At 40.4% G+C, this 22,627-nt stretch overlaps 1 protein-coding gene across 2 annotated transcripts in view; it reads left to right on the top strand.

Annotated features, from left to right (window-relative positions):
- Positions 1 to 22,627, top strand: part of ADAMTSL1 (ADAMTS like 1) — a gene marked incomplete at its 3' end in the record, with an annotated part of 475,788 nt that overhangs the window by 119,895 nt on the left and 333,266 nt on the right. For both annotated transcript variants that reach the window (XM_082260455.1, XM_082260456.1), the window contains exon 3: positions 11,848 to 11,893. In XM_082260455.1, coding sequence (XP_082116581.1) covers positions 11,848 to 11,893 — 46 coding nt within the window. The remainder of the gene's footprint in view (positions 1 to 11,847; positions 11,894 to 22,627) is intronic.

Here is a 22,627-nt window from a genome sequence, read left to right as displayed (position 1 = left end):
AGCATTTGGAGTTTCCTGTTCCAAATAAACACAACGTGCATACCTTTTATACCTATTTATCTTTACATTGATTTAGTATTTATTATTCATACAAATAGACCAATTAAAAAGTAGTTCCAGCCAATCAGGAAAGGAGGAATGATGTGACCCTATGGGGTTGATTTATTAAAACTGGAGAGTGCAGAATCTGTTGCAGCTCTGCATAGAAACCAATCCGTTTTTTTTTTGTCAAGGTTTAATTGAACAAGCTGAAGTTAGAAGCTGAGTGGCTACCATGCACAGCTGCACCAGTTTTGGTAAATCAACCCGAATGTGTGATGCTCTGGGACCAGGCTCAGATGCCAGTGGCTGTAAAGAGGTCCACGAGTTCTTAGCTGGAAATATATAAGGAGATCCACTTAGCAGATGACACAAGCTCAATTGAGGGGTCTAAGAACTAGCCGGTCTTTAACAGAGCCAGGTCATGGCCCTCTGGATTGCCCAGTGAGGAAAGCACAAGCGGGGGTCAGGTAACTGATGAAGCAGATAAGGAACAAGAAGAAGAGTAGACAATGAACAACCCTAAAGGTCAGTAACAAGTAGTAGCTGGATGGGATCAAAAAGAAGCGTAGCCGATGAACAAGCCAAGGGTTGATAACAAGTGGCAGAAAAATTGAGGACAGCAGCAGATATGCAAGGACCAAGATATTAGCTGGAGAGAGCACAATCTGTCAAACAGGAAGTCCAAAGACATGGCTTAAATCAAGAAGTTCATGGGAGGAGCAAAGAGTTCAAGGTTCACCAGCAACAAGATACAAGGCAAGATTGTCCAAGGGATCAGGCAGGGAGCTGTCAAGCATCCCAGGTGGCATTGCCATAAGAACTACAGCCAGACACCACAGAGGTCCCAAGTTCAGATTGGGACCCTGACAGTATACAGACAGACTGTGTAAGAACCAACCTTACCTTCAAAATTTGTATTACCTGGCAGAACTTTGGCAATTGCTGTCTAATGTTTACTAGAGAGCTGTGATATAGGAGGGGAGGCAATATGAGCTAACAGACGCCTCTATGCATGGGTAATGTTAGATGGTATAAAAAAGGAATGGCATTGGTTACTTTAAGTACTTTTTATATTCTCAAATTCATAAATGATCTGTAAAGCATTTCTCAAGGAGGAGTTAACATTTTCAAGAAACAGCAACACATCATCCACACAGAATTCTAGCCCCCATTCCTGTGAATTTATACTTGCTTAGCATAAACTAGCAGTATAGAAATTACTTCAATTCCTACAATAAAAGGAGGAGGAGACATCAGGCAATGCCGTTGGGCCTTTTCTGTAATTAAAATGTGGAGCAAAAGTGCAATTTACCAAAAAATCAACTGCAGAGGTAATACCTTGTGTAGAATATTTTTGTCTTTTTCTCTACACTTGAAGTGATAGTAGCCATATTAGGGCACTTGCGACAGAAACAATTGAGTACTGTCTGTGATATTTTTTATTTGCACTAACATTTTTCAGGACAAGCTTTCAGGGAATGTCCCTTTCTTCATGGTCCCAGCAGTACTAATTCACAAAAAAATTTTAGCAGAATGTTAAATGACAATGAGATTGTCTTTTTTTAACATTCTACTAAAACTTTTGTGAATTAGTACTGCTGGGACCTAGAAGAAGTGAATATACCTCGAAAGCTTGTACTTAAACTCTTTACAAAATTTTTAATGAATGTTTGGTTACTGTACATATATCATATTCAATATGGATGAAATAGTATTATATGGAATTCTTTAGTTAAGCCAGCAACGTGTTTAAATAGAATTTCCATGTGACAGTATTAGGATAGGAGTTAAGATATGGTATCATTTGTAAAGGTTACTTTCTGTTGTTGTTGGCAAGATTTTCGAACCTGAAGACATTGTTTAGATTGATTTGAATTATTTCAGAATATTTTGAGATAAAAAAGCTTTTGTTTTCTGTGAGTTTTGGAAGGAAAACCTATGTCATCGAACATAGGTGATTTATACAAGCTATGTTTCAATTGTGTAAGTGCCAAATTTCAAATCTGCTCTAGCATTGCTTCCTGTAGCGAGTTACAAGTCCATTCCTCATTAACAGGGATCTACAGGAATTCTGTCCTTTTACTAGCAGCAGTCCTGAACAACAGGTGGCTTGAAGTCATCTAGGTCAGCACTTTTTATAGAAATGAAAGAAAGGATGACACCTTTTCCCGGAAGACTATCTAGGACATATATAGTACTGTTGTCTCCCAGTTTAGTTTACAGTGCTCTCCTGTTAAACTATAAACTGGTACAAAATAATAGGCAGTTCCAACCTAGACACATGGTTTCCTGATTTTCTGTTCTTTCCTTCTCAGTTTTACTTGTTCTTTCTGTAAAGTCAAAATACTCTATTTTAAAGTTGGACTCTAGCTTGTTTTAGGCAAACTTCCAATTAAGGCTCTAATACAGGCTGGTGAGTGCATACATATAAATATAATAATGAGGTAGCCTCCAGAAGAATAAAGCATACACTATGAGGTTAATTTACTAAAGGCAAAGAGGCTGTTCATTTTCCAAGGGATGTAGTGCAGCCAAGGGATCTTTTCCCAGAGCATAGTGAATGTAGTGAAATTTCACTTTGCAAAGAAAACCAAATCACGTGCAAGGAAAAAAAAAAAAGTTGAATTCAAACCATGGGTAAAACCATCCAATATCTACCTCTTATGGTACCATCCATTACTCACAAAACACTATAATAACCTCTTTCTAAAAACACATCAGATGATAGTGAAGAGGGTGAATTAGGATTTTAAATAGGCATTAAAGTTCACCTTTGGGAACATATTATATGTTTCACCCGTTTTTTGGGGTGGAACATGTATCATGTTCTCACTGCTGCATCTTCTCCCCTCCCGCCGCCTCTAGTGAGCCAGGGATCTTCTCCCCGAACTCGCTGTCACAATTATAAAAAAAATGAGGGGCTCAGCCCACCCAGCTGCATCATTCATTCACAGTTCTGTAAATGGGAAAACTACAAGTAACAGTATCCTTTTGGCTGGTAGCTTGAAATACTCAGTGAACCACCAGGGTGCTGTTGAGCGTTTTAGGTAGTTCAAAGTTTCTTCCTGTCTTTGTTTAACTGCTTGCTTGTACGAGGTATGGGCAGACAGGTTACACTGGCAGTCTGCAGAAGTCCTGCATTGCTCTTGCAATCTGCTGACTGTGAGTGCAATGCTTTGCAGGTTACTGGTAAAAAAAAAAAAATAAATGCACATTTTGTTACCTGCAAAAAAGATGTGCATTTATTTATTTTTTTACAAAGGTAAACGTATCCTTTTAGGAGGACATATACAACACAAAAAAATAAATGTAAACAGCTTTATTACATAATGAAACCATAATTAAGATCACAGAAGAAATGTCAGTTGCTGTATTAAATTTAGTATAAAAGACACATGTTTGTGGTTCCAAGCTGGTGTATTGGATCAACGCGTTTCACAATATTCCCACTTCTTCAGGATCCACGCCCTTGAATTAACAAGTGATATGGCTCAAAAACTATATGATAATAGCAAACGCATCAAAGAAGGGTATTATGAAGATATCACCATAAACTTCTAAAAATAAGAGGTGCACACCAAGGAGACAATATATCTTTAATATCTCGATGCTCGTTGATATCCTGCTGTATGCCAACTCCAGGAACATCGGCTACCATCAGAGTCTAAAAAAGTTTCATACCAAATTGATTCCCCCTCCTGGATTAATGCCTCTCTTGCCCACGAGCTGCCGCATGGTTTGTAAAAAATGGCACCAGCATATGGAGTTGGACTTGAAGTGTAACTTAATACCATTAGGATAAATTCACCCAGGAGGGAGAATTTACCAGACTAGGGTAGTGACCTGGTGTACTGATGTCCTGTGTAGTCAACTTTAACACCAAGACATCATGCTCGCTTGATGAATCACTTTCATGATGTGGAAGCTGTTGTCAGGCCTATTATGCTGTATATATTTGTTTAAGATAGATAGTGGGGGCACTATGGATATCTATTTTTATATATACACTCTATAAACTGATAACCACCAAACTAGCTAAAGTCTAGCTCTTGCCAAATTCTTTTTTAGCTTTGGATAGAGAAGAGAAGAATTTACATTTTGGTCAATGTTTTATTTCTGTCTGGGTCCCTGACAGGGGAGATTTTACCTCACTCCTTGTATCTGTGACACCTCACTAAAATGAGGGAGTGGTTGTCACTGGGTCAGAACATCAATTAAAACATTTTCAAAAGTTCTAACCTTTACTCACGCTACTAAAAATGTGTTTTCTCTTTGTTCGCATTGGAGAGATATCCCATCACATCCTGTCCTGACATAGCTGGCAATAAATCCTGCCAGAAGCCCTTTCCAGCTCCATTCAAAACAAAATAAAGGTTTTGTGTGGAGCTTGAACTCATTAGTGGAAATATTAAACAATCTTATCAAAACCTTGCTTTCCTGTATAGTTGCTAAATAGCTATACATGGCTGCAGCCTATTTGGCCTTCTGGTCTTACTGCTGATTGAACACAATTGGCTAGTAATGGAGTTATTATTAGTAGCCTACAACAGCCAAGGCGGATTTGGTGGCTTTTATATGTCCACATTGAGTGAGTTTGTTTTTTCTTGTAATCAGCAAAGTGAGCAGCCTTTTAATAAAGACGGGCTTTGGAAGAATTTCCAGTGGTTTGGTCTCACTTAGTGTAACTCTGTATTTTCCATTTAAGACCCTTTGGTAATGAAACTCAACAGGAACTGGATAACAGCTTCTTATTGAAGAGTCTAGACTGTAACCTGCATGAAGAGCCTTAAACCTGTAGTAATTTCACAGTAGGCTCCTGACAGATAATTCAGAAGTGTAATTCAAATATGCCTGTCAGTCTTGTTTACTACAGAATATTATGTGACTTGTGTGATGGTATTCATTTTCTTGAGTAGTAATACAGACTAAACAACACTTCACCCAAAATGTTCTACCACATGATGTTCTTCATCATTTTAAATTTCACTTAAAAGAATGCACCAAGATTTACTAGTTTTAATAGTTTTGACAGTACTTAATAGTAAAAGCCAAGTTAACTTTTAGAAGAAGAATTCCAAAACTGTTACACGTCAGCTTTGAGTTCAGTCTGCAGTATGAACCATTTGTGCCCTTGGACAAACCACATCTGTTGGCCACTACCCTTTCTTATGCAAGCTCCTCCAGTATTGCAGGAGTTGTAACAAAGTGTTTTAAGAGGAAAAACCTTCTTCAAATAAACCATAATACAATTTTCAAGGATTAAATAAACCATCGTAATCCAAGTAAGCCGGTTTACCTTCTACCATATTTTTAGGTTTTAACATGGCAACATTCCCCAGCCCCGTTTCCCTCAGATCTAATCCCCCACCCCCCTCCACTTACCTAAATTACAGGATTCTTCTACATGGAGTGCCCTTTTTTCATTTAAAATTAGTGTGGCTGTGCGTGACTTCAGCTGCACATCCATGTTATTAATTTACAGATCTATTTTAGAGCGGAAGTAAACCCATCGATTTAGTCATTTCAAAAAACAGTTACATTCCCGGGATGCCAGAAATGCGAACTGTCACATTGGTTGTGTTCTCATCCAAACTGCCAAACCATGCAATGGCTGGTATCATAACTGATCACATGTGCAGTATAAGGGCAGTTGAAGAATAAACAGAGGCCAAGATGCAGCTTCCTTGGCTGAAAACGATAGGAGGGTTTACTTCCACTTTAAGTATCTGTGAATGGACATACCCATCTCATCATAAATCCCAAGGGAGCACAAGCGAGTTGATGTCATCCCACTTTTAGTCTATTGTTTACATCCCCGTCATGAAGACTATTCCCCCTGCAGATTATTTGCCCAGTCCCAGGTCTGGAGATACAGGAATAATCTGTAGGTGCCTTGCATTGCGCCAAATTTTGATCCATGTATGTGGTTAGTAATCTAGTGATTTACTCCACTCAAATGAGACAACTGGTATATTTTAATCTGCTGCAGCACTGATCAATGTATTCTGGCAGCAGAAGGTTTCCACTGCCAGTGTACAATACCCCCCCTCCAATGTGTGGATGGGGAAATCAGTTTGATCAGCCAGCTGGCTTATCAAAGAAAATTGGAATCCATGGGGTGGTGGGGGGCATTGAAGACTAAAGAAGATTGCTTCCAAAATTAGAAGCTAGATTATGCCCGGTATGCAAGTTATACAGTTTGAGAATTCAAGCTTGATATTGGAGCAGAACCTAATGTGATACCAACTATAGCTGTTAATCTGTTCCCTGCTGTGAAAACTGAGCCCGCTATCACAGTGTAAGTGGTGCTAAACTGATTCCTAAAGAATGTCTAAAATTGCAAGTGATTGTAATATTCCAGAAAGCTGACAAAGCAATGATAACATGAATAAGTACCTGAAACAAAAGAGCGACTGAGCTTATAAAGAATTGATTGTTTTTCTGCAAAATGATACAGTTGAACCTTGTAGTCCTTTCCAGTAGCAGCTTCATAAAGATTTCCTAGCATATGGTGTTTTTTTTTTGTTTTGTTTTTTTTTTTGTGCGCCACTAAATCTCTCTGACATCTAGTATTTTTTCTAATTGTATCCATCATATGTCAGATAGTTTTTGTTTTGTTAGTGTTCTACTTGGAATCTAGCAGTTTTTGTGCCTGCTTTTTCCCTAGTGTCCAAAGGTTTCTGTATTTGTTCTGGTAACCACATACCATGTCACCACAGTTTAACCACCGCCTGGTTCTGGTAACCACCACCACATCCACTGTTTAGCAGTAAAGATAAAATGCCCTTATCACAATCCACCAATATGTGGTATAATATAAGCCGCATTACAGCACAATATGTTTCCCCTCCGATGTATGTGTGCTTTGTGTGATACTACAAATCTACTGCAGGAGGAATTATCCAGCATTGAGGCTTATTTAAAATTAGTTGGCTGTGTAATGTGGTGTTCCCGAATGCACAAAAAGATGCATGGATGTGCTTCCTGTTTGATATGGTTGTTATGAATGATCTGTAACTACTGTGATTGTTAGACCATTTGTGGTAACAGCACAAAACTAATACCTTCCTGCCTGTACTGCAATTTTGGGTTATCCCAAACACTCTCCACTAGCCCACTAACCCCAAAGTGGACCTGGCAATTAGTGATAGTGCTGCTGAGCTCCTCTAATCTATATTGATGTTTGCAGATGCCACCAATCAACTCCAGAAAATCTCCTGTCACTAATAACTTATTTATAACTTCTACATGTCACATAATCTACTTTTGAGAGCTAAAAATAAGGTATTAGCAAGAGGGGACTTCCTCTGTCAGGAGATGATAGCTGGTATGTGCGAGGATTGCTGAAGGCTAGAGAAGATCATCAGCACTGTCACTAAAGCTTCGTACACACTACTATTTTTTTGGGTTGAATGAAAAAACTGACTGCTTAAGTTGGAGCCACTGTACTAACTATGCGATGTTAGCATGGCAATCTCCCCTGCTGAGCTATTGTGTTCTGACAGGGGGACACCCTCCTCCCCCTTATGCCAGTACACTCTGGCCAGTGAGTGAGAGCCTTTCGGCCAGCTTCTGTCGGACTGGCTGCTTTACACACAGGCCGAACGATGGCCGGTTTTTGTTAAAGCAGCAATCTCGGCCAAAATTTGGCCCTTGTATACTAAGCTTAAGGGGTTGATTTACTAAAACTGGAGAGTGCAAAAACTTGTGCAGGTGTGCATGGTAGCCAATTCGTTTCTAACTTTGGCTTGTTCAATAAACCTTTGACAAAAAAAACCTGGAAGATGATTGGTTGCAATGCAGAGCTGCACCAGATTTTTCATTCTCCAGTTTTAGTAAATCAGCTCCTGTATGTTTGGGTCTTGCTTCATAAGCATGTGCAGTAGATGCCCATAGATATCTATGGGGCTGGGAGCCAATCAGTCCCCTAGACTCATAGAAGTCTATGGGGTTTGACTGCACATGTGCTGGTAATGGGAAGTAGAAAACACACTGGCCCCTTTTTTTTGTAATGGAGATGGATTAGAATGCCTGTCAGATTTTTATGCTGTCTGTCTCCCTGTTAGGGAGATTCACCCTCTCTATTTGTCCTGTGTACTGTTATCATTGAAAGTGAAACTAAAAGCAAGCCCCACATTTTGGGCTGTCCCCAGAAAAGAAATAGAGGGGAAATATTTTAATGGGGACACTAGTTCTGGTGACCTGGGGGTCCCTAAGGGTATCCTTTTATTTTGCAGGGATTTCCTCTCTCTTCCTGTTTGACTATGGGACAGAAAGTGAATGGAAATTTTCCCAATGGGACATAGATGGCAAAAAATAATCTGACAGGGGTTATAATCCCCCTTGCTCTATCCAAAATGGAAAAAAAAGTTTTGCCTATAGTTCTAAATTCAACATTGCAGCAGAACGCTTGCGGACTTGGTGCAAGAACTGTGTGTAGACAACGAAGGGGAGGAGGAATATCAGCATAGTGGGACAGGGTAGAAAAGAGTGGGGAAACATTCAGAAAATGCTGTTTTGAAAGTGCTTTATTTTTTAAGTTAAAATAATTCACAAGGCAACTATATACTGCGTGTGTTTATTGTTATTAAACTCTTAACTGCTTTAAAACATATTTGCTAAGATATCACACATATAATATAGCAGTTGAGAATCTAATAGGCTCGAAGTTTCTTAAAATATATGGAAAGTTTCACCTACTGACATTTTAGGAAAGCCCCTACTAAATCTAGTAGTCCACACATTACATCTGCAGCAGTGCAGATTAAAGTATCATATCCCCCTTCACGCTATGCCATTCCATTGCATTACGCTACTACAAGTACAAGCTGGCGGGTGTTACAAAAAGGCTGCCATGGCAAGGTGAAAAAAAAAACACAGCTTCGCCATATTTTAAAGCAGCACATTCCAACACCAGACACCTACTTTACATTTACTTTCTAAATGAATGCCACCACATTACACTGTACAGAGTGCCTTGTGTTACCTTGGCAGTAAAATGCACATTACCATAATGCATAAGCCTGAAGGAGGCACAAATACTGACTACACTTTTAAATAACTTAATCCTAGTGATGTCCTTATGCGTATTTACTAAACATCTTTGCACAGTGGCGCTATGGTAAGTGGACCAGAAGCCTACACCATATTGGTGGAACTCTCTGCAGGCTTACAAGTAGACAGCTTTTGTATTTGGGCCTATGAAGAACCCAGCACCCCTGGCACACTGCACCCTGCCATTGCATCTGGCTGTCACCCAGCACCCCTGGCACACTGCACCCTGACATTGCATCTGGCTGTCACCCAGCACCCCTGGCACACTGCACCCTGACATTTAATTTGGCTGTCACCCAGCACCCCTGGCACACTGCACCCTGACATTTCATCTGGCTGTCACCCAGCACCCCTGGCACACTGACATTGCATCTGGCTGTCACCCAGCACCCCTGGCACACTGCACCCTGACATTGCATCTGGCTGTCACCCAGCACCCCTGGCACACTGCGCCCTAACATTACATCTGGCTGTCACCCAGCACCGCTGGCACACTGCACCCTGACATTGCATCCGGCTGTCACCCAGCACCCCTGGCACACTGCACCCTGACATTGCATCTGGCTGTCACCCACCACCCCTAGCACACTGCACCCTGACATTGCATCTGGCTGTCTCCCAGCACCCCTGGCACACTGCACCCTGACATTTCATCTGGCTGTCACCCAGCACCCCTGGCACACTCCACCCTGACATTGCATCTGACTGTCACCCAGCACCCCTGACACACTGCACCCTGACATTGCATCTTGCTCTCACCCAGCACCCCTGGCACACTGTACCCTGACATTGCATCTGGCTGTCACCCAGCACCCCTGGCACACTGCACCCTGACATTGCATCTGGCTGTCACCCAGCACCCCTGGCACACTACACCCTGACATTGCATCCGGCTGTCACCCAGCACCCCTGGCACACTGCACCCTGACATTGCATCTGGCTGTCACCCAGCACCCCTGAAATAGCCTGGCGACTATCGCCCCTGTCACTAAATCCCAACTTCCCAGACACCACACCTTTCTGCCTGCTACTAACTCTGCCACTGCATTCCCCGCCACCATACCTCCCAATTTTTTGAGATGGGAACGAGGGACACCTATTAGCAAAAGTATATGGGCATAGGACACACCCCCTGCCACGCCCCCTTAAAGGAGAATTATACAGAAAGAATGATAGTGCTTTTTTATCACTACTATTCCTTTACAAGGGTTTTAGAAATTTACGAATGCAGCACTTGAGAAACTGGATGAAAGGTTTAGCACTGGGAAACACTTTTTGAAAGATAAAAAGTGCATTTTATATACAACTATATAGATCAGACCAAAATGAGAGACTAATGAGGAGGAAAGAGGAATAGAGGGACTTTGTTCTAAATCAGGGACAGTCCCTGGAAATCAGTGAAGTTGGGAACTATGCTCTGCACTGCCAACACCATACCTTCTCCCCCTTGTCACCTTCACAGGGTCATGCTGAGAGGAGGAGAAGCTTGGCCTGGAGTTTGTCCTTCTCTGTTGACACCACCTTCTCCCGAGTGCAGCCCGTAGATGCCAAATCAGGGACAGTCCCTTGAAATCAGGGAAGTTGGGAACTATGCTCTCCACTGCCAACATCATACCTGCTCCCCATTGTCACCTTAACAGGGTCATGCTGAGAGGAGGAGAAGCTTGGCCTGGAGTTTTTCCTTCTCTGTTGACATCACCTTCTCCTCAGTGCAGCCTGTAGAGGCCAGTCAGTTCTTCAACATTTGATAGCTTTGTGCACATTCTGGGGAATGAACTAAGCTTCCTGTGTCTTAATAAGGGCACAGGAAAATGTCGGGAGAAGTTTGCGCCACATGAACTATGCAAATAGACCTGAATAGGATTTTTTAAAAAGTCAAATTTTTAAAGGGTAACTCCACTTTCGTGGGGAAAAAAATTAGCAAAAAAATATAAAAATAATATAGCATTTACAATTGTGACACAAGTCATATTGTAATTGAATGTTATTAAAATGACCTTTCCATTTCAATCTGCAGCTCTGTAATTTTCTGAAAATGCAATGCAATATGGCTGTACAGGAGTTCTGTATGTATGAGAATGTATACTGATCACACCCCAGAAACATTTCCTGCTTGTTTGATTGGCTTACTGATTTTCCCAGAAATCTGCACTAAGATATAAGTCAGATTTCTGGCATCCCCTGCAACAAAAATGGCATTTTTAGTGAGGTACTCCCAATAGGAACACATCTAAAGGAATGCATGCCCTGCAGATTTCCTCATTAGTGCTCTGCAGCTGCACAGCTGGTTGATAATTATGAAACCACTCCCATCAGACCCACTGAGTACAGAGAAACAAACAGGGATTTCTTTAGAATATCAAAAGGTAGGAATCTGCAACAAAGGTTGTTCTAATCCTTGCAATGTACAGAGATCACCCACAGGGGAATGTTTTGTTACGCTTTAATATCAGAAGAATAAGTACAAAGCTAAAAAAAAAAAAAAAATACTCTTCCACAGGAATTGGTTGATAAATAATTGCTGAAAGTACACCTCTCCCCCCTACTCTCAGTCTGCAGTCCACGAATGCTTGTACTAAAATGTATATTTGTTACTGTAAGGAATAATAATAAATAACTTGTACCAACTTGTAACTTTTTAAACCTCCTTTCATTGCTGTGAAATCACCAGTGGGGTATCAGATTTCGTATTCTTTTTGTTGCGTTTCCCTAATCGCTGTTTACATATACTGATTTTATTGTTTCCAACAGAAGCTGTGAAGGTCGGAACATCCGCTACAGAACATGCAGTAATGTGGTAAGTTAATTCCCCTCTTTGCTATGATATTCCCTTTAAAGTCATACCTAGCATTGCCCACCCGTATGCTGAAGATTAGAATGTTTTTGCTTTTTGTTCGTTTATGCAGAGTTTTTAAAATGAGGCTTATATTTACCGTTGTTTTCAACATCTTTTTTACATTTTGTTTTTGGCGTACATAGAACATCAGTCTACTCAAACTGCTTTAGCTCTGTTTTGTTATGTTCATAGATTGTTTGTTTTGTTTTTTAATGGAGACATATTAATGATACACTAAATACCAATTTATCAAACGTGGAGCCTAGAAAAGTACAACTGTTGCCAATAGCAAACAATTTGATTTTGCCACAGTGGTGATGTCACCTGGTCCTGATGCTCCACTGGAATAATATATATTCACTCCAGAGAGATTTTTTCGGCCTCCCACCATGCAATATAATTATTTAAAGTGCTAGTAAAGCCTTAAGGTTTTTCACCTCTATGCATTAAGGTGAAAAACCTTCTTTGCTGCAGCTCCCCCCCACCTTACCTTACCTGAGCCCATCCAATCCAGTGATGTGCAGGAGCGCAGCAGCTCCTCATTGGACAAATTGGCTCCCGCTGATGTCAATCAAAAGCTGTGACATAGGAGTGGGGGGCAGGGCCGAGTTCCGCGGTTTGGGTCACAGCAACAGGACTCGGGAGCAAGACAATATGGGTGCCCCCATGGAAAGCGGCTTTCCGTGGGGGCACCCAATAAAGAGGAGGGGCTTGGAGCGCTGGCGCGGGACCCCAAAAGAAGGGAAAAGGTGCTGCTCTGTGCAAAACAATTGCACAGAGCAGGCAAGTATAGGCATGTTTGTTATTTAACCACTTCTGAACCGGAAGGATTTGTTCCCCTAATGACCAGGCCATTTTTTGAGATTCGGCACTGCATTACCTTAACGGACAAATGCCCGGGAGTGCGACACTGTACCTAAAAAAAATGGATGTCCTTTTTTTCCCACAAATAGAGCTTTATTTTGGTGGTATTTGATCATCTCTGCGATTATTATTATTGTTTTTTGCAAAAAAAAAGCGACAATTCTGAAAAAAAAATATTTTTCACATTCTGCTATATAACCTTACCAAAAAAAAAACAAAAAATGAAATAATCCATTTTTTTCATCTTTTTAGTCCAATTTGTATTCTGCTACATATTTGTGGTAAAAAAAAAAAAAAGCAATAAGCGTATTTTGATTGGTTTGCGCAAAAGTTATTGTATCTACAAACTAGGGGAAAGATTTATTTCATTTTTATTTTTTATTTTTCTTACTAGTAATGGTGGCAATCTGCGATTTTTAGTGGGACTGCGACATTGCGGTGGACAGATCAGACCCCTAATTTACATTTTTTACACTTTTGGGGGGACCAGTGACATTACTACTGTAATCAGTGCTAAAAATATGCACTGTTACTGTAATAATGACACTGGCAGGAAAGGGGTTAACCTAGGGGTGATCAAACGGTTAAATGTGAGCCTAGGTGAGTGTTTTCTAACTGTGGGGGGAGGGACTTGTGAAATGACCATAGAAACCTGTGTCCCTATATAGAAGGATCACAGGAGCTCTGTGATCATTTCAGAGAGAACGGTCAGCTGTGTTTACAACAGTTGACCATCCTTCTCAGCAAAGAGCAATTGCGGGTGCATCAGCATCCTCGCTGCCTAGTGGGGGCGCGCCCCCAGGACCTCTCCCGCGAGCCGCCGTACCCCTAGGTCAGTTTGCGCGGTCGAGCCAGCCTGCCACAGTAAATCTGCAGCGGGCGTTCTGCGAGTGGAAAAAAAAACAACGTTTAAAATCACTTTAAGCCTCATTCACCCTGGGCATTTGCCCAGCGCTGCTGAATGACTTTACCCCTGAAAAGAGAAAGGCAGTGTTTAAAATGCACCTAAAGCCTATTTTGGGCATTGAAATCAATATACACTCAAGTACTAATCAGTCCTAGCATTTATGAGCATTTACACACATTTACACGCATTTAAGCATATCAGCTTTTTTTTTTCCTGCTGAAATTCTTCTGTTTTTAACACAGGAGTGATGTTTTTTTGCTGACTCTACATGCTCCTGCCTCTGAACACCTGTAAACACCTTTGTGTGCATGGCCACATAGATTAACATGGAGGAACGTTTAGAAAAACATCAAATGCTCTTAAAAGTTTTTTTTTCATTTTTTTAAAACCATTATCCCAAAAGAAGAAAAACCTGATTGGAAGAGGTGATTGGCGTTAGTGAGTGTGACTTCACCAACCCACTTCTCCACTTTATCCATTTAGAGAATGCTTTGTATTCATTCAGAAAATGCAAAGCATTCTCTGAATGGTGCCCATGCTGAGTGGCTGACCTCCTGTGTTCACAATGCAGCATGCCAGCTGCTCAGCACCAGACCGGGAAAGCAAGTGGAGATCACTGGAGTAGCTACGTCTACATCAGTCATTTCCAGCTTCCAGGGGCATCAGCCACGTATGGTTTCTACATAGGTACAGTTGTCCAGCTTGGTTGTAACTACTGTATGTATAAAATACCCATATCTGGAATTCTTAAAAAAGTTTTATCTGGAGTCAGGCTTTCATTTGTTAGCTATGTAAAGTCCATCTAAATTTACCAGTCCCCCTAACACTACCCTCTCCACAGGAAAACAATGTTTCTGCCAGGGGTTGCTAGGTTTCTCCTCCATAGATACAGAGGAGGAGTGAATGTAGCCACCTTCAGACAGGAAGTGTGTTACTGGCCTTCTCGCCAGGTGAAAATAAAGGAAAAAAAGCATAAAATAAAAAAATAATGCAGCCACCATACCTACGAGTTGGTAAGATGCAATATATTTCATATTTGTATTTTGGATACATTTTAAGAATGGAGATGGGTTATGTTTATATCATAAAGCTTGAGTTGTGATTTGAGCTAAGAAGGGTGTGTTTTCAGTTTCCTAATTTTTGATGTTCTGTTGCTGTGAAGTCTCTTGTAATCATTTGTACATGGGGTATATACTAGCGAGTTTACATAACTCAGGTGTTTTGTAACTTTTGCATGTCTTTATTATCTTACAAGCGCTCAAAAATTCTCATGAAACTAGATTTAAAAAACAATCACCTGGAATGTTATTACTGGGCACTTACTTTTATTATTTTTTATGGCATTGTTGAAATTCTACAAAACTGGTAAACAGTTTTGTCCTTTTCAGAAGGGACATCGGAGAGAGTGGAGAGAACATCATCTGGATGGCAGACTGGGTCTGATCAGTTTGCAGTAATAATTTCTGGGGGTCAAATTAAATTAATAATAGTATCCTGCAAGCTGTAGTTGTGTTTTCTGGTGCTGTTGCTTATAGTAACACTGCAGAAGTGTTATTAAAAATGAATTTGCAAGATGTTTTACCTTACATTTTTAATATACCATTTATATCAGATATTTATGTAGCACCCTCCTAGATAGGTGCTAGGAAAATGCATATGTGGCCCTGTCTGCTTATCAGGGGGGCCTGAATTGTTAGCTAGTGGTCACATGTTTCCAGGTGTGTCTGTTGAGTCTGGGGAGTCTCCCCACTGTATCCAATGAGGAATCTTGTTGGTCAGTGGAGGAAACCTAGCCAGTAGCGCACCAGGGTTTATGACTGTCTCAGTGGGCGGGGTTTACCACAATGCACCCTGGGATTGGATATAAATCTGTGGGGAGCACATGACAGAGGTCTTTTGGCAGGAGCATCAGTCCCAGGAGGAGGTGACGGCTGTCTCTCGTCTTGTCAGAGAGTGAAGGTGGTCAGGAAGTTGGCCTACGGGGACCAGAGTTTGAGCTGCGCTGCAGAGAGGGATCCAGTGTGTTGCTGACCGAGTGGAGCTGCTGGGCAGAAGTCTTCAGGAAAAACAGTATTGTGAGTACTCAAGGTCTGCCCAGGGGGTCTTCCTAGGAAAGGAGATCACTCCAGAAGGTCAAGGGGATCCAGGAGCCAGCTAACCAGTAGTATTGGCAGTGAAAGGGTGTGCCAAGTGTTCAAAGCCCTGAAGATAGGGAAGTGAAAGGGGGTGCCAGTGTGGGCCTTGAAGCGTTTAGCAGTGCAGCAAAGGTGTACAAGTAGCTACCTCAGACGAGAGTACCTCAGAGAGCTAAAAGGGACTTCCGTAGTAAACAGGGAAGTTACAGCATCAAGTCAGCGTTAACCGGCATTCGGCCAGCCTTACCCAGCATCAAGCCAGCGCTAATCAGTGTCAAGCAGCATTTATTCAGAGTCCCCGTCAAGTTGTGTATAGTTCAATTGCAGGAGTATCCCACTTATCCCTTCTCCCATCCAAGTTCCTAAATAAACCTAAAAACCCAAAGATACTGGACTGGTTCTTGTCTCAATGCTCACACTTGGAGAAACATGTTAAAAGTTACTTTTGTTGCAACCGGTGACCCAGGGGGACCCACAGTCAGCGCCTATGCTGGGAATTGTGCTACATTTAGACCGAGCTTTGTTGTATGGGAAACCACAACGTTTCAGAATCAAAGGTTTTCTTTGTGGGGTATAATAAGTGTGTGACCACATTTGAGAGATTTACAGATTCACTACCTATGTAGTACTATAATGGAAATAGTAACCTGAAGTACATGCTCACAGATCTGTTTACTGTAGATGCTTAGATTGAGTAAAATAGAGTACAGAAATCCATTTCATTGGTAATGCAACCAGCATGCACATTTATCACCATCACCGTACAATAGAGTTTCATGCCAGAAATGATTCCAGCCTAAATAGACTTTGGTGGGCTTGGTAGAAATCCACACACATTCATCCAGTTGGCCCCAAACTGGTCTAAATGAGTCTTTATCAGTTAATAAAGTGACGTGCTTGTGCTAACTTAAGATGTAAAAGTCATGTTTCTTTTATGGTCATAAAACCATTACCTGATTTAAGTTGCAAACATAACTGGTATGTAAGATGAATCAAATCCTATAATATTGCCCAGGAAAAAAAAGCAGAATGTCTGGAATACATTGTGTTTTACCAATGCATTTGTTAGCATAGTGTTACTGAAATGTTTGTAACTTTGGATTTTCTGTATTTTGTAATGGCATTTAATTTGCCAGGAAAATGTCCTGACCTTTCAAAACTGGCTTCATATTGCCTTGCAACAGGGATCAGTCAAAGGCTTTGAACAATAGGCATTTTCTTTACACGCCTTTGATCAAAACAGCAGCTGTTTAATAATTTTTTATTTATTTATTGGTGATTTAATAATGAGCCACATCTTCTTATGGTCACAGACAGTGCAATAGTTATTCATATTCAATTATATATTAACTAAATCATAGAAGACTGCTGGTAGTGTGTTCAGCATTGAAAAAAAGAGCCTACCTCATCCGCTAACGTACAGCGGTGTTCTCTTACCTTCTCCTGGCGATCCAGCGATGATCTCTCATTGCTGTGACCACCAGCCGAGATCCCCGCCGCTCTCCGTCGGTCTCCGTCGGTGTGATCACTTCCTAGTTCCGTTCCCTGCAGCAGCAATGCTGCATGGGAGCGGAACTAGGGAGGGAAATTCAAAAAAAAAAAAAAAAAGTTGCACAAAACACAAACACATTACACATTTTATATTATATATATATTATATGCATATATATATATATGCATATATATATATATATATATATATATATGCATATATGTATATATATATATGTGTATATGTATATATATATATATATATATATATATATATGCACACACACACACACACATATATATATATATATATATATATATATATATATATATATATATATATATATATATATATATATATATATAAATATATATAAATACCTATATACACATATATATATATATATATATATATATATATATATATATAATTATATTATTGATTCGATCATAATTCATGCGTACACACACACACATATATATATATATATATATATATATATATATATATATACACACACATATATATATAATATATAACGCATGAATTATAATCTAATCAATAATATAATTGTATTATATATATTATATAATAAAATTATATTATTGATGTTTCAAATTTATCACATCTGGGATGTCTACTAGAGTCTTGTTTTGGTCAGGTTTAATCAGTAATTACTGATTAAACCTGATTTGGTCAGTAATTACTAAGAATTGTAGGCCTATAATACATAACGCCAAATTTCCATGAAAAGAATTGTACCGCTTTTGGTATGTAATTCCTGACAGAATCATACCGCCAGGGAGGTTAAGTGGGGTACACACTATAAGAAAATTGGGCGAATGATTGTCCGATTTTCCTCCTTGTTTCACAGCAAATCGGAACCGATGAACGAAAATTCTTAAGAAATTTTGTAAGAAAATTCTCGTACAACAAAAGCTTTTTTTGTTGTTTATTGTTTCTGATCATGCACAGTCTTTCTTTTCTGATTTTTCTTGTACATAAATCGTACGAAAACAGTACATATTAAACGAAAATCGTTAAATTTTTCCTGTACGAGAAAAATTTTGGAGTTTGTCCCTTTGAGAATTTTCGGATGAAAATTCTGAATCGTCTGCAGAAAGCTCTGTACACACTATACGAAAATCGTACGAAAATTCTTTAGACTAAAATGTTCGCCCGATTTTCTTATAGTGTAAATCTATAAAATATTAAGTAAATCTAACAATTAGCCAAAACTCCATAACTTGATCTAACCCCTAAAATGAACACCTTAACCTCCATCCAACACATCTAACTGCAACATGCGTCTGTTCCTTCACTGACAAATCAATAACTGGGGCAGGGAGGTAACCTAGCTGTCTCACCAACAGGAGAAAACTCAATAGGGGTACGCAACCTTCTTACCTGCTCCATTCACCCACACTCAAACCAACTGGCTTGGTCAGCTTTTGATCTTTACCAGCATAGAAAAGCTATGGACTGATCTCAGGGACAGTTCACACTATTGCGAGTGCGGCGATCGCATGTAATTCGGAGCGCACTGCTCCTTCATTACATGCGATCGGATGTGCGGATGCAAATTCAGCCATACACTTTGTATGGCTGAAATTCGCACTGCACCCGCACAAAAGACGCACAGGACCCTTTTTTCCAGCCGCATCAGGATCGGATCGCACAGTGGTTCACACTTGTGCGATCCGATCCTGTGCGAACTGTCAGATAGCACTGCGATATGCGATCAAACTGGGGGTGTCGTTAACATTTAATTGACACCCCCTGCGTATCGCATATGGCAGTGTGAACTGCCAGATGTGCGTTTGCGATGCGGGAACAGGCTGCAAATTCGCAGCCTTCCCACATCGCACAAGTGTGAACCGGGACTCAATTTAAGTACAACGTACCTGCAAAAATGTAGTGTAAATATCATCGAAGCCTGGGTCCAACAGGAAAGCATTGTTTTTCTTTCTGTACAGCAGTACTGACATCAGCAAGATGACACCAGACTACCAATGTAAGGGAGCTTTATTTGGGGCCTTGCTCTCTCCTGTGGCCACCTTTATACTTCTGTTTTAATTAGAGGGAAGTAAGGTGAGATTTGCATTGCTCATCAATACAAGGATATAAAGGGGGTGAAAAAAGGAGGATTGTATAGCCACTAAGCACCAGGAAGTAGAAAGTATTAGGCCTCATGCACATGGGGCATACTACAGTGTACATCCATGTAAGGTCATGTTTATCTGTACGGGGATCCACAGGTGTTTCATGCATCCCCATGCAGGAAGTCCCAATAATGTAAATTCAGATGCAGCGATTGCACGGACATAGCCACTGCTCCCAATCTGACAACCACGTGGGTGCAGGTGCATGTGGGTGAATGCAAATGCGTGTCCCTGAATTTACACACTGCGAGTTTGAGTACACCTGCACTAGCAGGGCTACCAAATTAGGATTAGTGGCTGTATCCATGCAGCCACTGCATGCCAATTGACATAAATGGAACTGCCTGTCCAGGGATGGATGGAACATCTGTGCATCCCCCTGCTAGCAAATATGGACACACACGGGTGTATGCTATAGTAAACCCCATGTGAACTACTATTTATTGGTGTGCAATTTAAACACCCCAGCTCCCGAAGGTTTTACCCCTTTCAGGACCAGGCCATTTTTTGCTATTTAGCACTGCTCTACTTTAAATCGGTAATTGCGTGGTCATGCAACACTGTACCCAAACAAAATTTATATAATTTTTTTTTCTCACATAAATATAACTTTATTTTGGTGGAATTTGATTATCACTGGATTTTTTATTTTTTATTATATAAATGAAAAAATATTAAAAAAATTTGGAAAAAAAAACAATATTTTTTTTATTTTATGCTATAGAACATATCCAATAAAAATGTAAAAAAGTAAACTTTTTCATACATTTTGGCCAAAATGTATTCTGCTGCATGTCATTGGTAAAAAAAATCACAAAAAGTGTATATTGATTGCTTTGCGTGAATGTTTTAGCATCTACAAATTATGGTATATATATATATATATATATATATATATATATACTGGAATTTGTTATTTATTAATCTTTTTATACTACTAATAGCAGTGATTAACGACTTATAGTGGGACAATTAACTGACAATCTGACACTGAGTGGGTACTGAATAATTGCCACTGACTTCACCTGTGACACTAATACAGTGATCAGTGATAATACTATACATCACACTGGGCAGGAATGGGTTGCTTTGCAGGGGGCAGAAACAGAGAGATCATTCCCTCTGCACAGAGCCCTGTGTTGATTGTCAGCACAGGGCTCTGGGCTGTCATTGGACACAGCTGATCAGCAGGTCCTGACCATGAATCACTGGCCAGGACCTGCTGACAAACTCCCGCTGTGTACAAACGCAGTAGGTGTCAGGGAGGAACACGCACATACCCTAAACTCGGAAACAAGTAGCTTCGTACCAGTACATCATTTTGCCTGTACGGGCTACACATTCACAGTACATTGTGGGTGAGCAGTCTGGAATTAGATAAGGTAGGTCTCCATTGGTAATGTGGGAAGGGATAGTGAGCGCTAAGGGGGGAAGGCAGCCGATGAGTCGACTGCATATGATGTGTAAGTGGGTACAGGGAGCAATGTGACATCAATTGACAACCAGTATCAACAAGTGGCAGTCCGTATGCAGTTCATAGTATATAGTTTATAGTATAAAGTCCATAATTGCTGGTGGAAATCGTACTAGGGGTGCACTTAAGGAGGTCTGCTGCCAGCTCACAGAGTAGGAAGTAGCTCTGTAGTATTGAGATGGGAAGGGAAGAAAGAGTGTCGCGATCTTAGTGCAGCATAAAGGTGAAGAAACAATTTATTAGGATAAAAAACACATTTTCCACAATGGTACAAGCCGACCGCAGCCAGAACATGCCCACTGCTGCCACTCAAGTCGAAAGGTGACAACAGCCCTCCTCCTCTCCTCCCAAGAGCCTGGAGCCCTGGAATCCACCGGCGCGACCAGAACACGGGAGGACCCAGGACCTCTGCCTGCCACCAGGACCCAGTTACACAGCGTGCCCTACACACTACAAATGCTTGTTCCATTGCGGAAAATGTGAGTGTTTTTTATCCTAATAAATTGTTTCTTCACCTTTATGCTGCGCTTAGATTGTCACTTGCTTTTTCTCCCCCTGTCTCCATTTGTTATGTGGCTTGTTCTTGGGAGAGCAAAATTGATGGCGGTGCAGAGATTGAACGCACCGAAACAAGCTAAGCATTGACTGAGAGGTCTGTACTGAACTAAGGACAGCTTGCAAGACTTACAGTATTTCACCTTTTAGGAAACCTGTCACCTACATGGATAATTCATACTGAGCATATAATAATCAATGTCACAAGGTTATTTTCAGTGAAAACCAAATTTCGAGATGGTCAGAAGGTCCAAAGAGATAGGTAGCTGAAGTTCTATGCACAAATTACATTTTCTTATCCCATAAAAGAAGAGGAAAGGAAGATTGAGGAGAATTCTCTTGAAACAAGTGTGTCTCTTGAAATCCAAATGTTGGCTATACCTACCTTTTTCGTTTAGGTGACAGTGAGAGGGTGATTCTTCCCAGTGGGGACATAGATAGAAATAAAGACTTGACAGGGCCACTAACCCTTCCCTGTGCTATCCAAAAGGTAACATCTGCTTTTGTTAACTATATTCGCTGTTTAAATTGGCCATGTATATCAAAAGTCTGCTTTAAATAGGATTAAAAAAGGCAAAGATAATATACCTTATTTCAAATTAATATCCATTCTGCAAAGAGATATTATTCATGGTGGTTATGTGGGAGAAACCATAAAAGGGCACTTAACATACCAGGTGGCCAAATAGCCCCTTCATTATCCTTTCTGTGGCCTCATGTATAACATGAGGTTGGTATGCTTAAAATGTTATTCTTTTAATATTGAAAAGAGATTGCCATTTGCCCAGCGAATCTGCATGTAGAGTACATTTATTCAGTGTGAATCGGGCAAAAACAAAAGTTATTTGGGCTATTTTGTTATCTTAACAAAATCCATTCGATTTAACTGAGGAGCAGAGGAAATATATACATCTTTGTAACAAGAGATACAATGTAATAGACTGAGAGAAAGTTACAGGGATTTAGCAAATAAATATAACCATTCCTTACACTTATTTGCTACTTCCCTCTAGTGTTCTCCAGAACTGTTACATTGTGGCGCTGATTTACTAAAACTGGAAAGTGCAAAATCTATTGCAGCTCTGCATAGAAACCAACCAATTTCC

Source organism: Pelophylax lessonae, assembly GCF_965119305.1.
Source record: "Pelophylax lessonae genome assembly, chromosome: 1".
Lineage (NCBI taxonomy): Eukaryota > Metazoa > Chordata > Amphibia > Anura > Ranidae > Pelophylax > Pelophylax lessonae.
The sequence above is the reverse complement of the archived record's forward strand: the minus strand, read 5'-3'. Positions and strand labels throughout refer to the sequence as shown.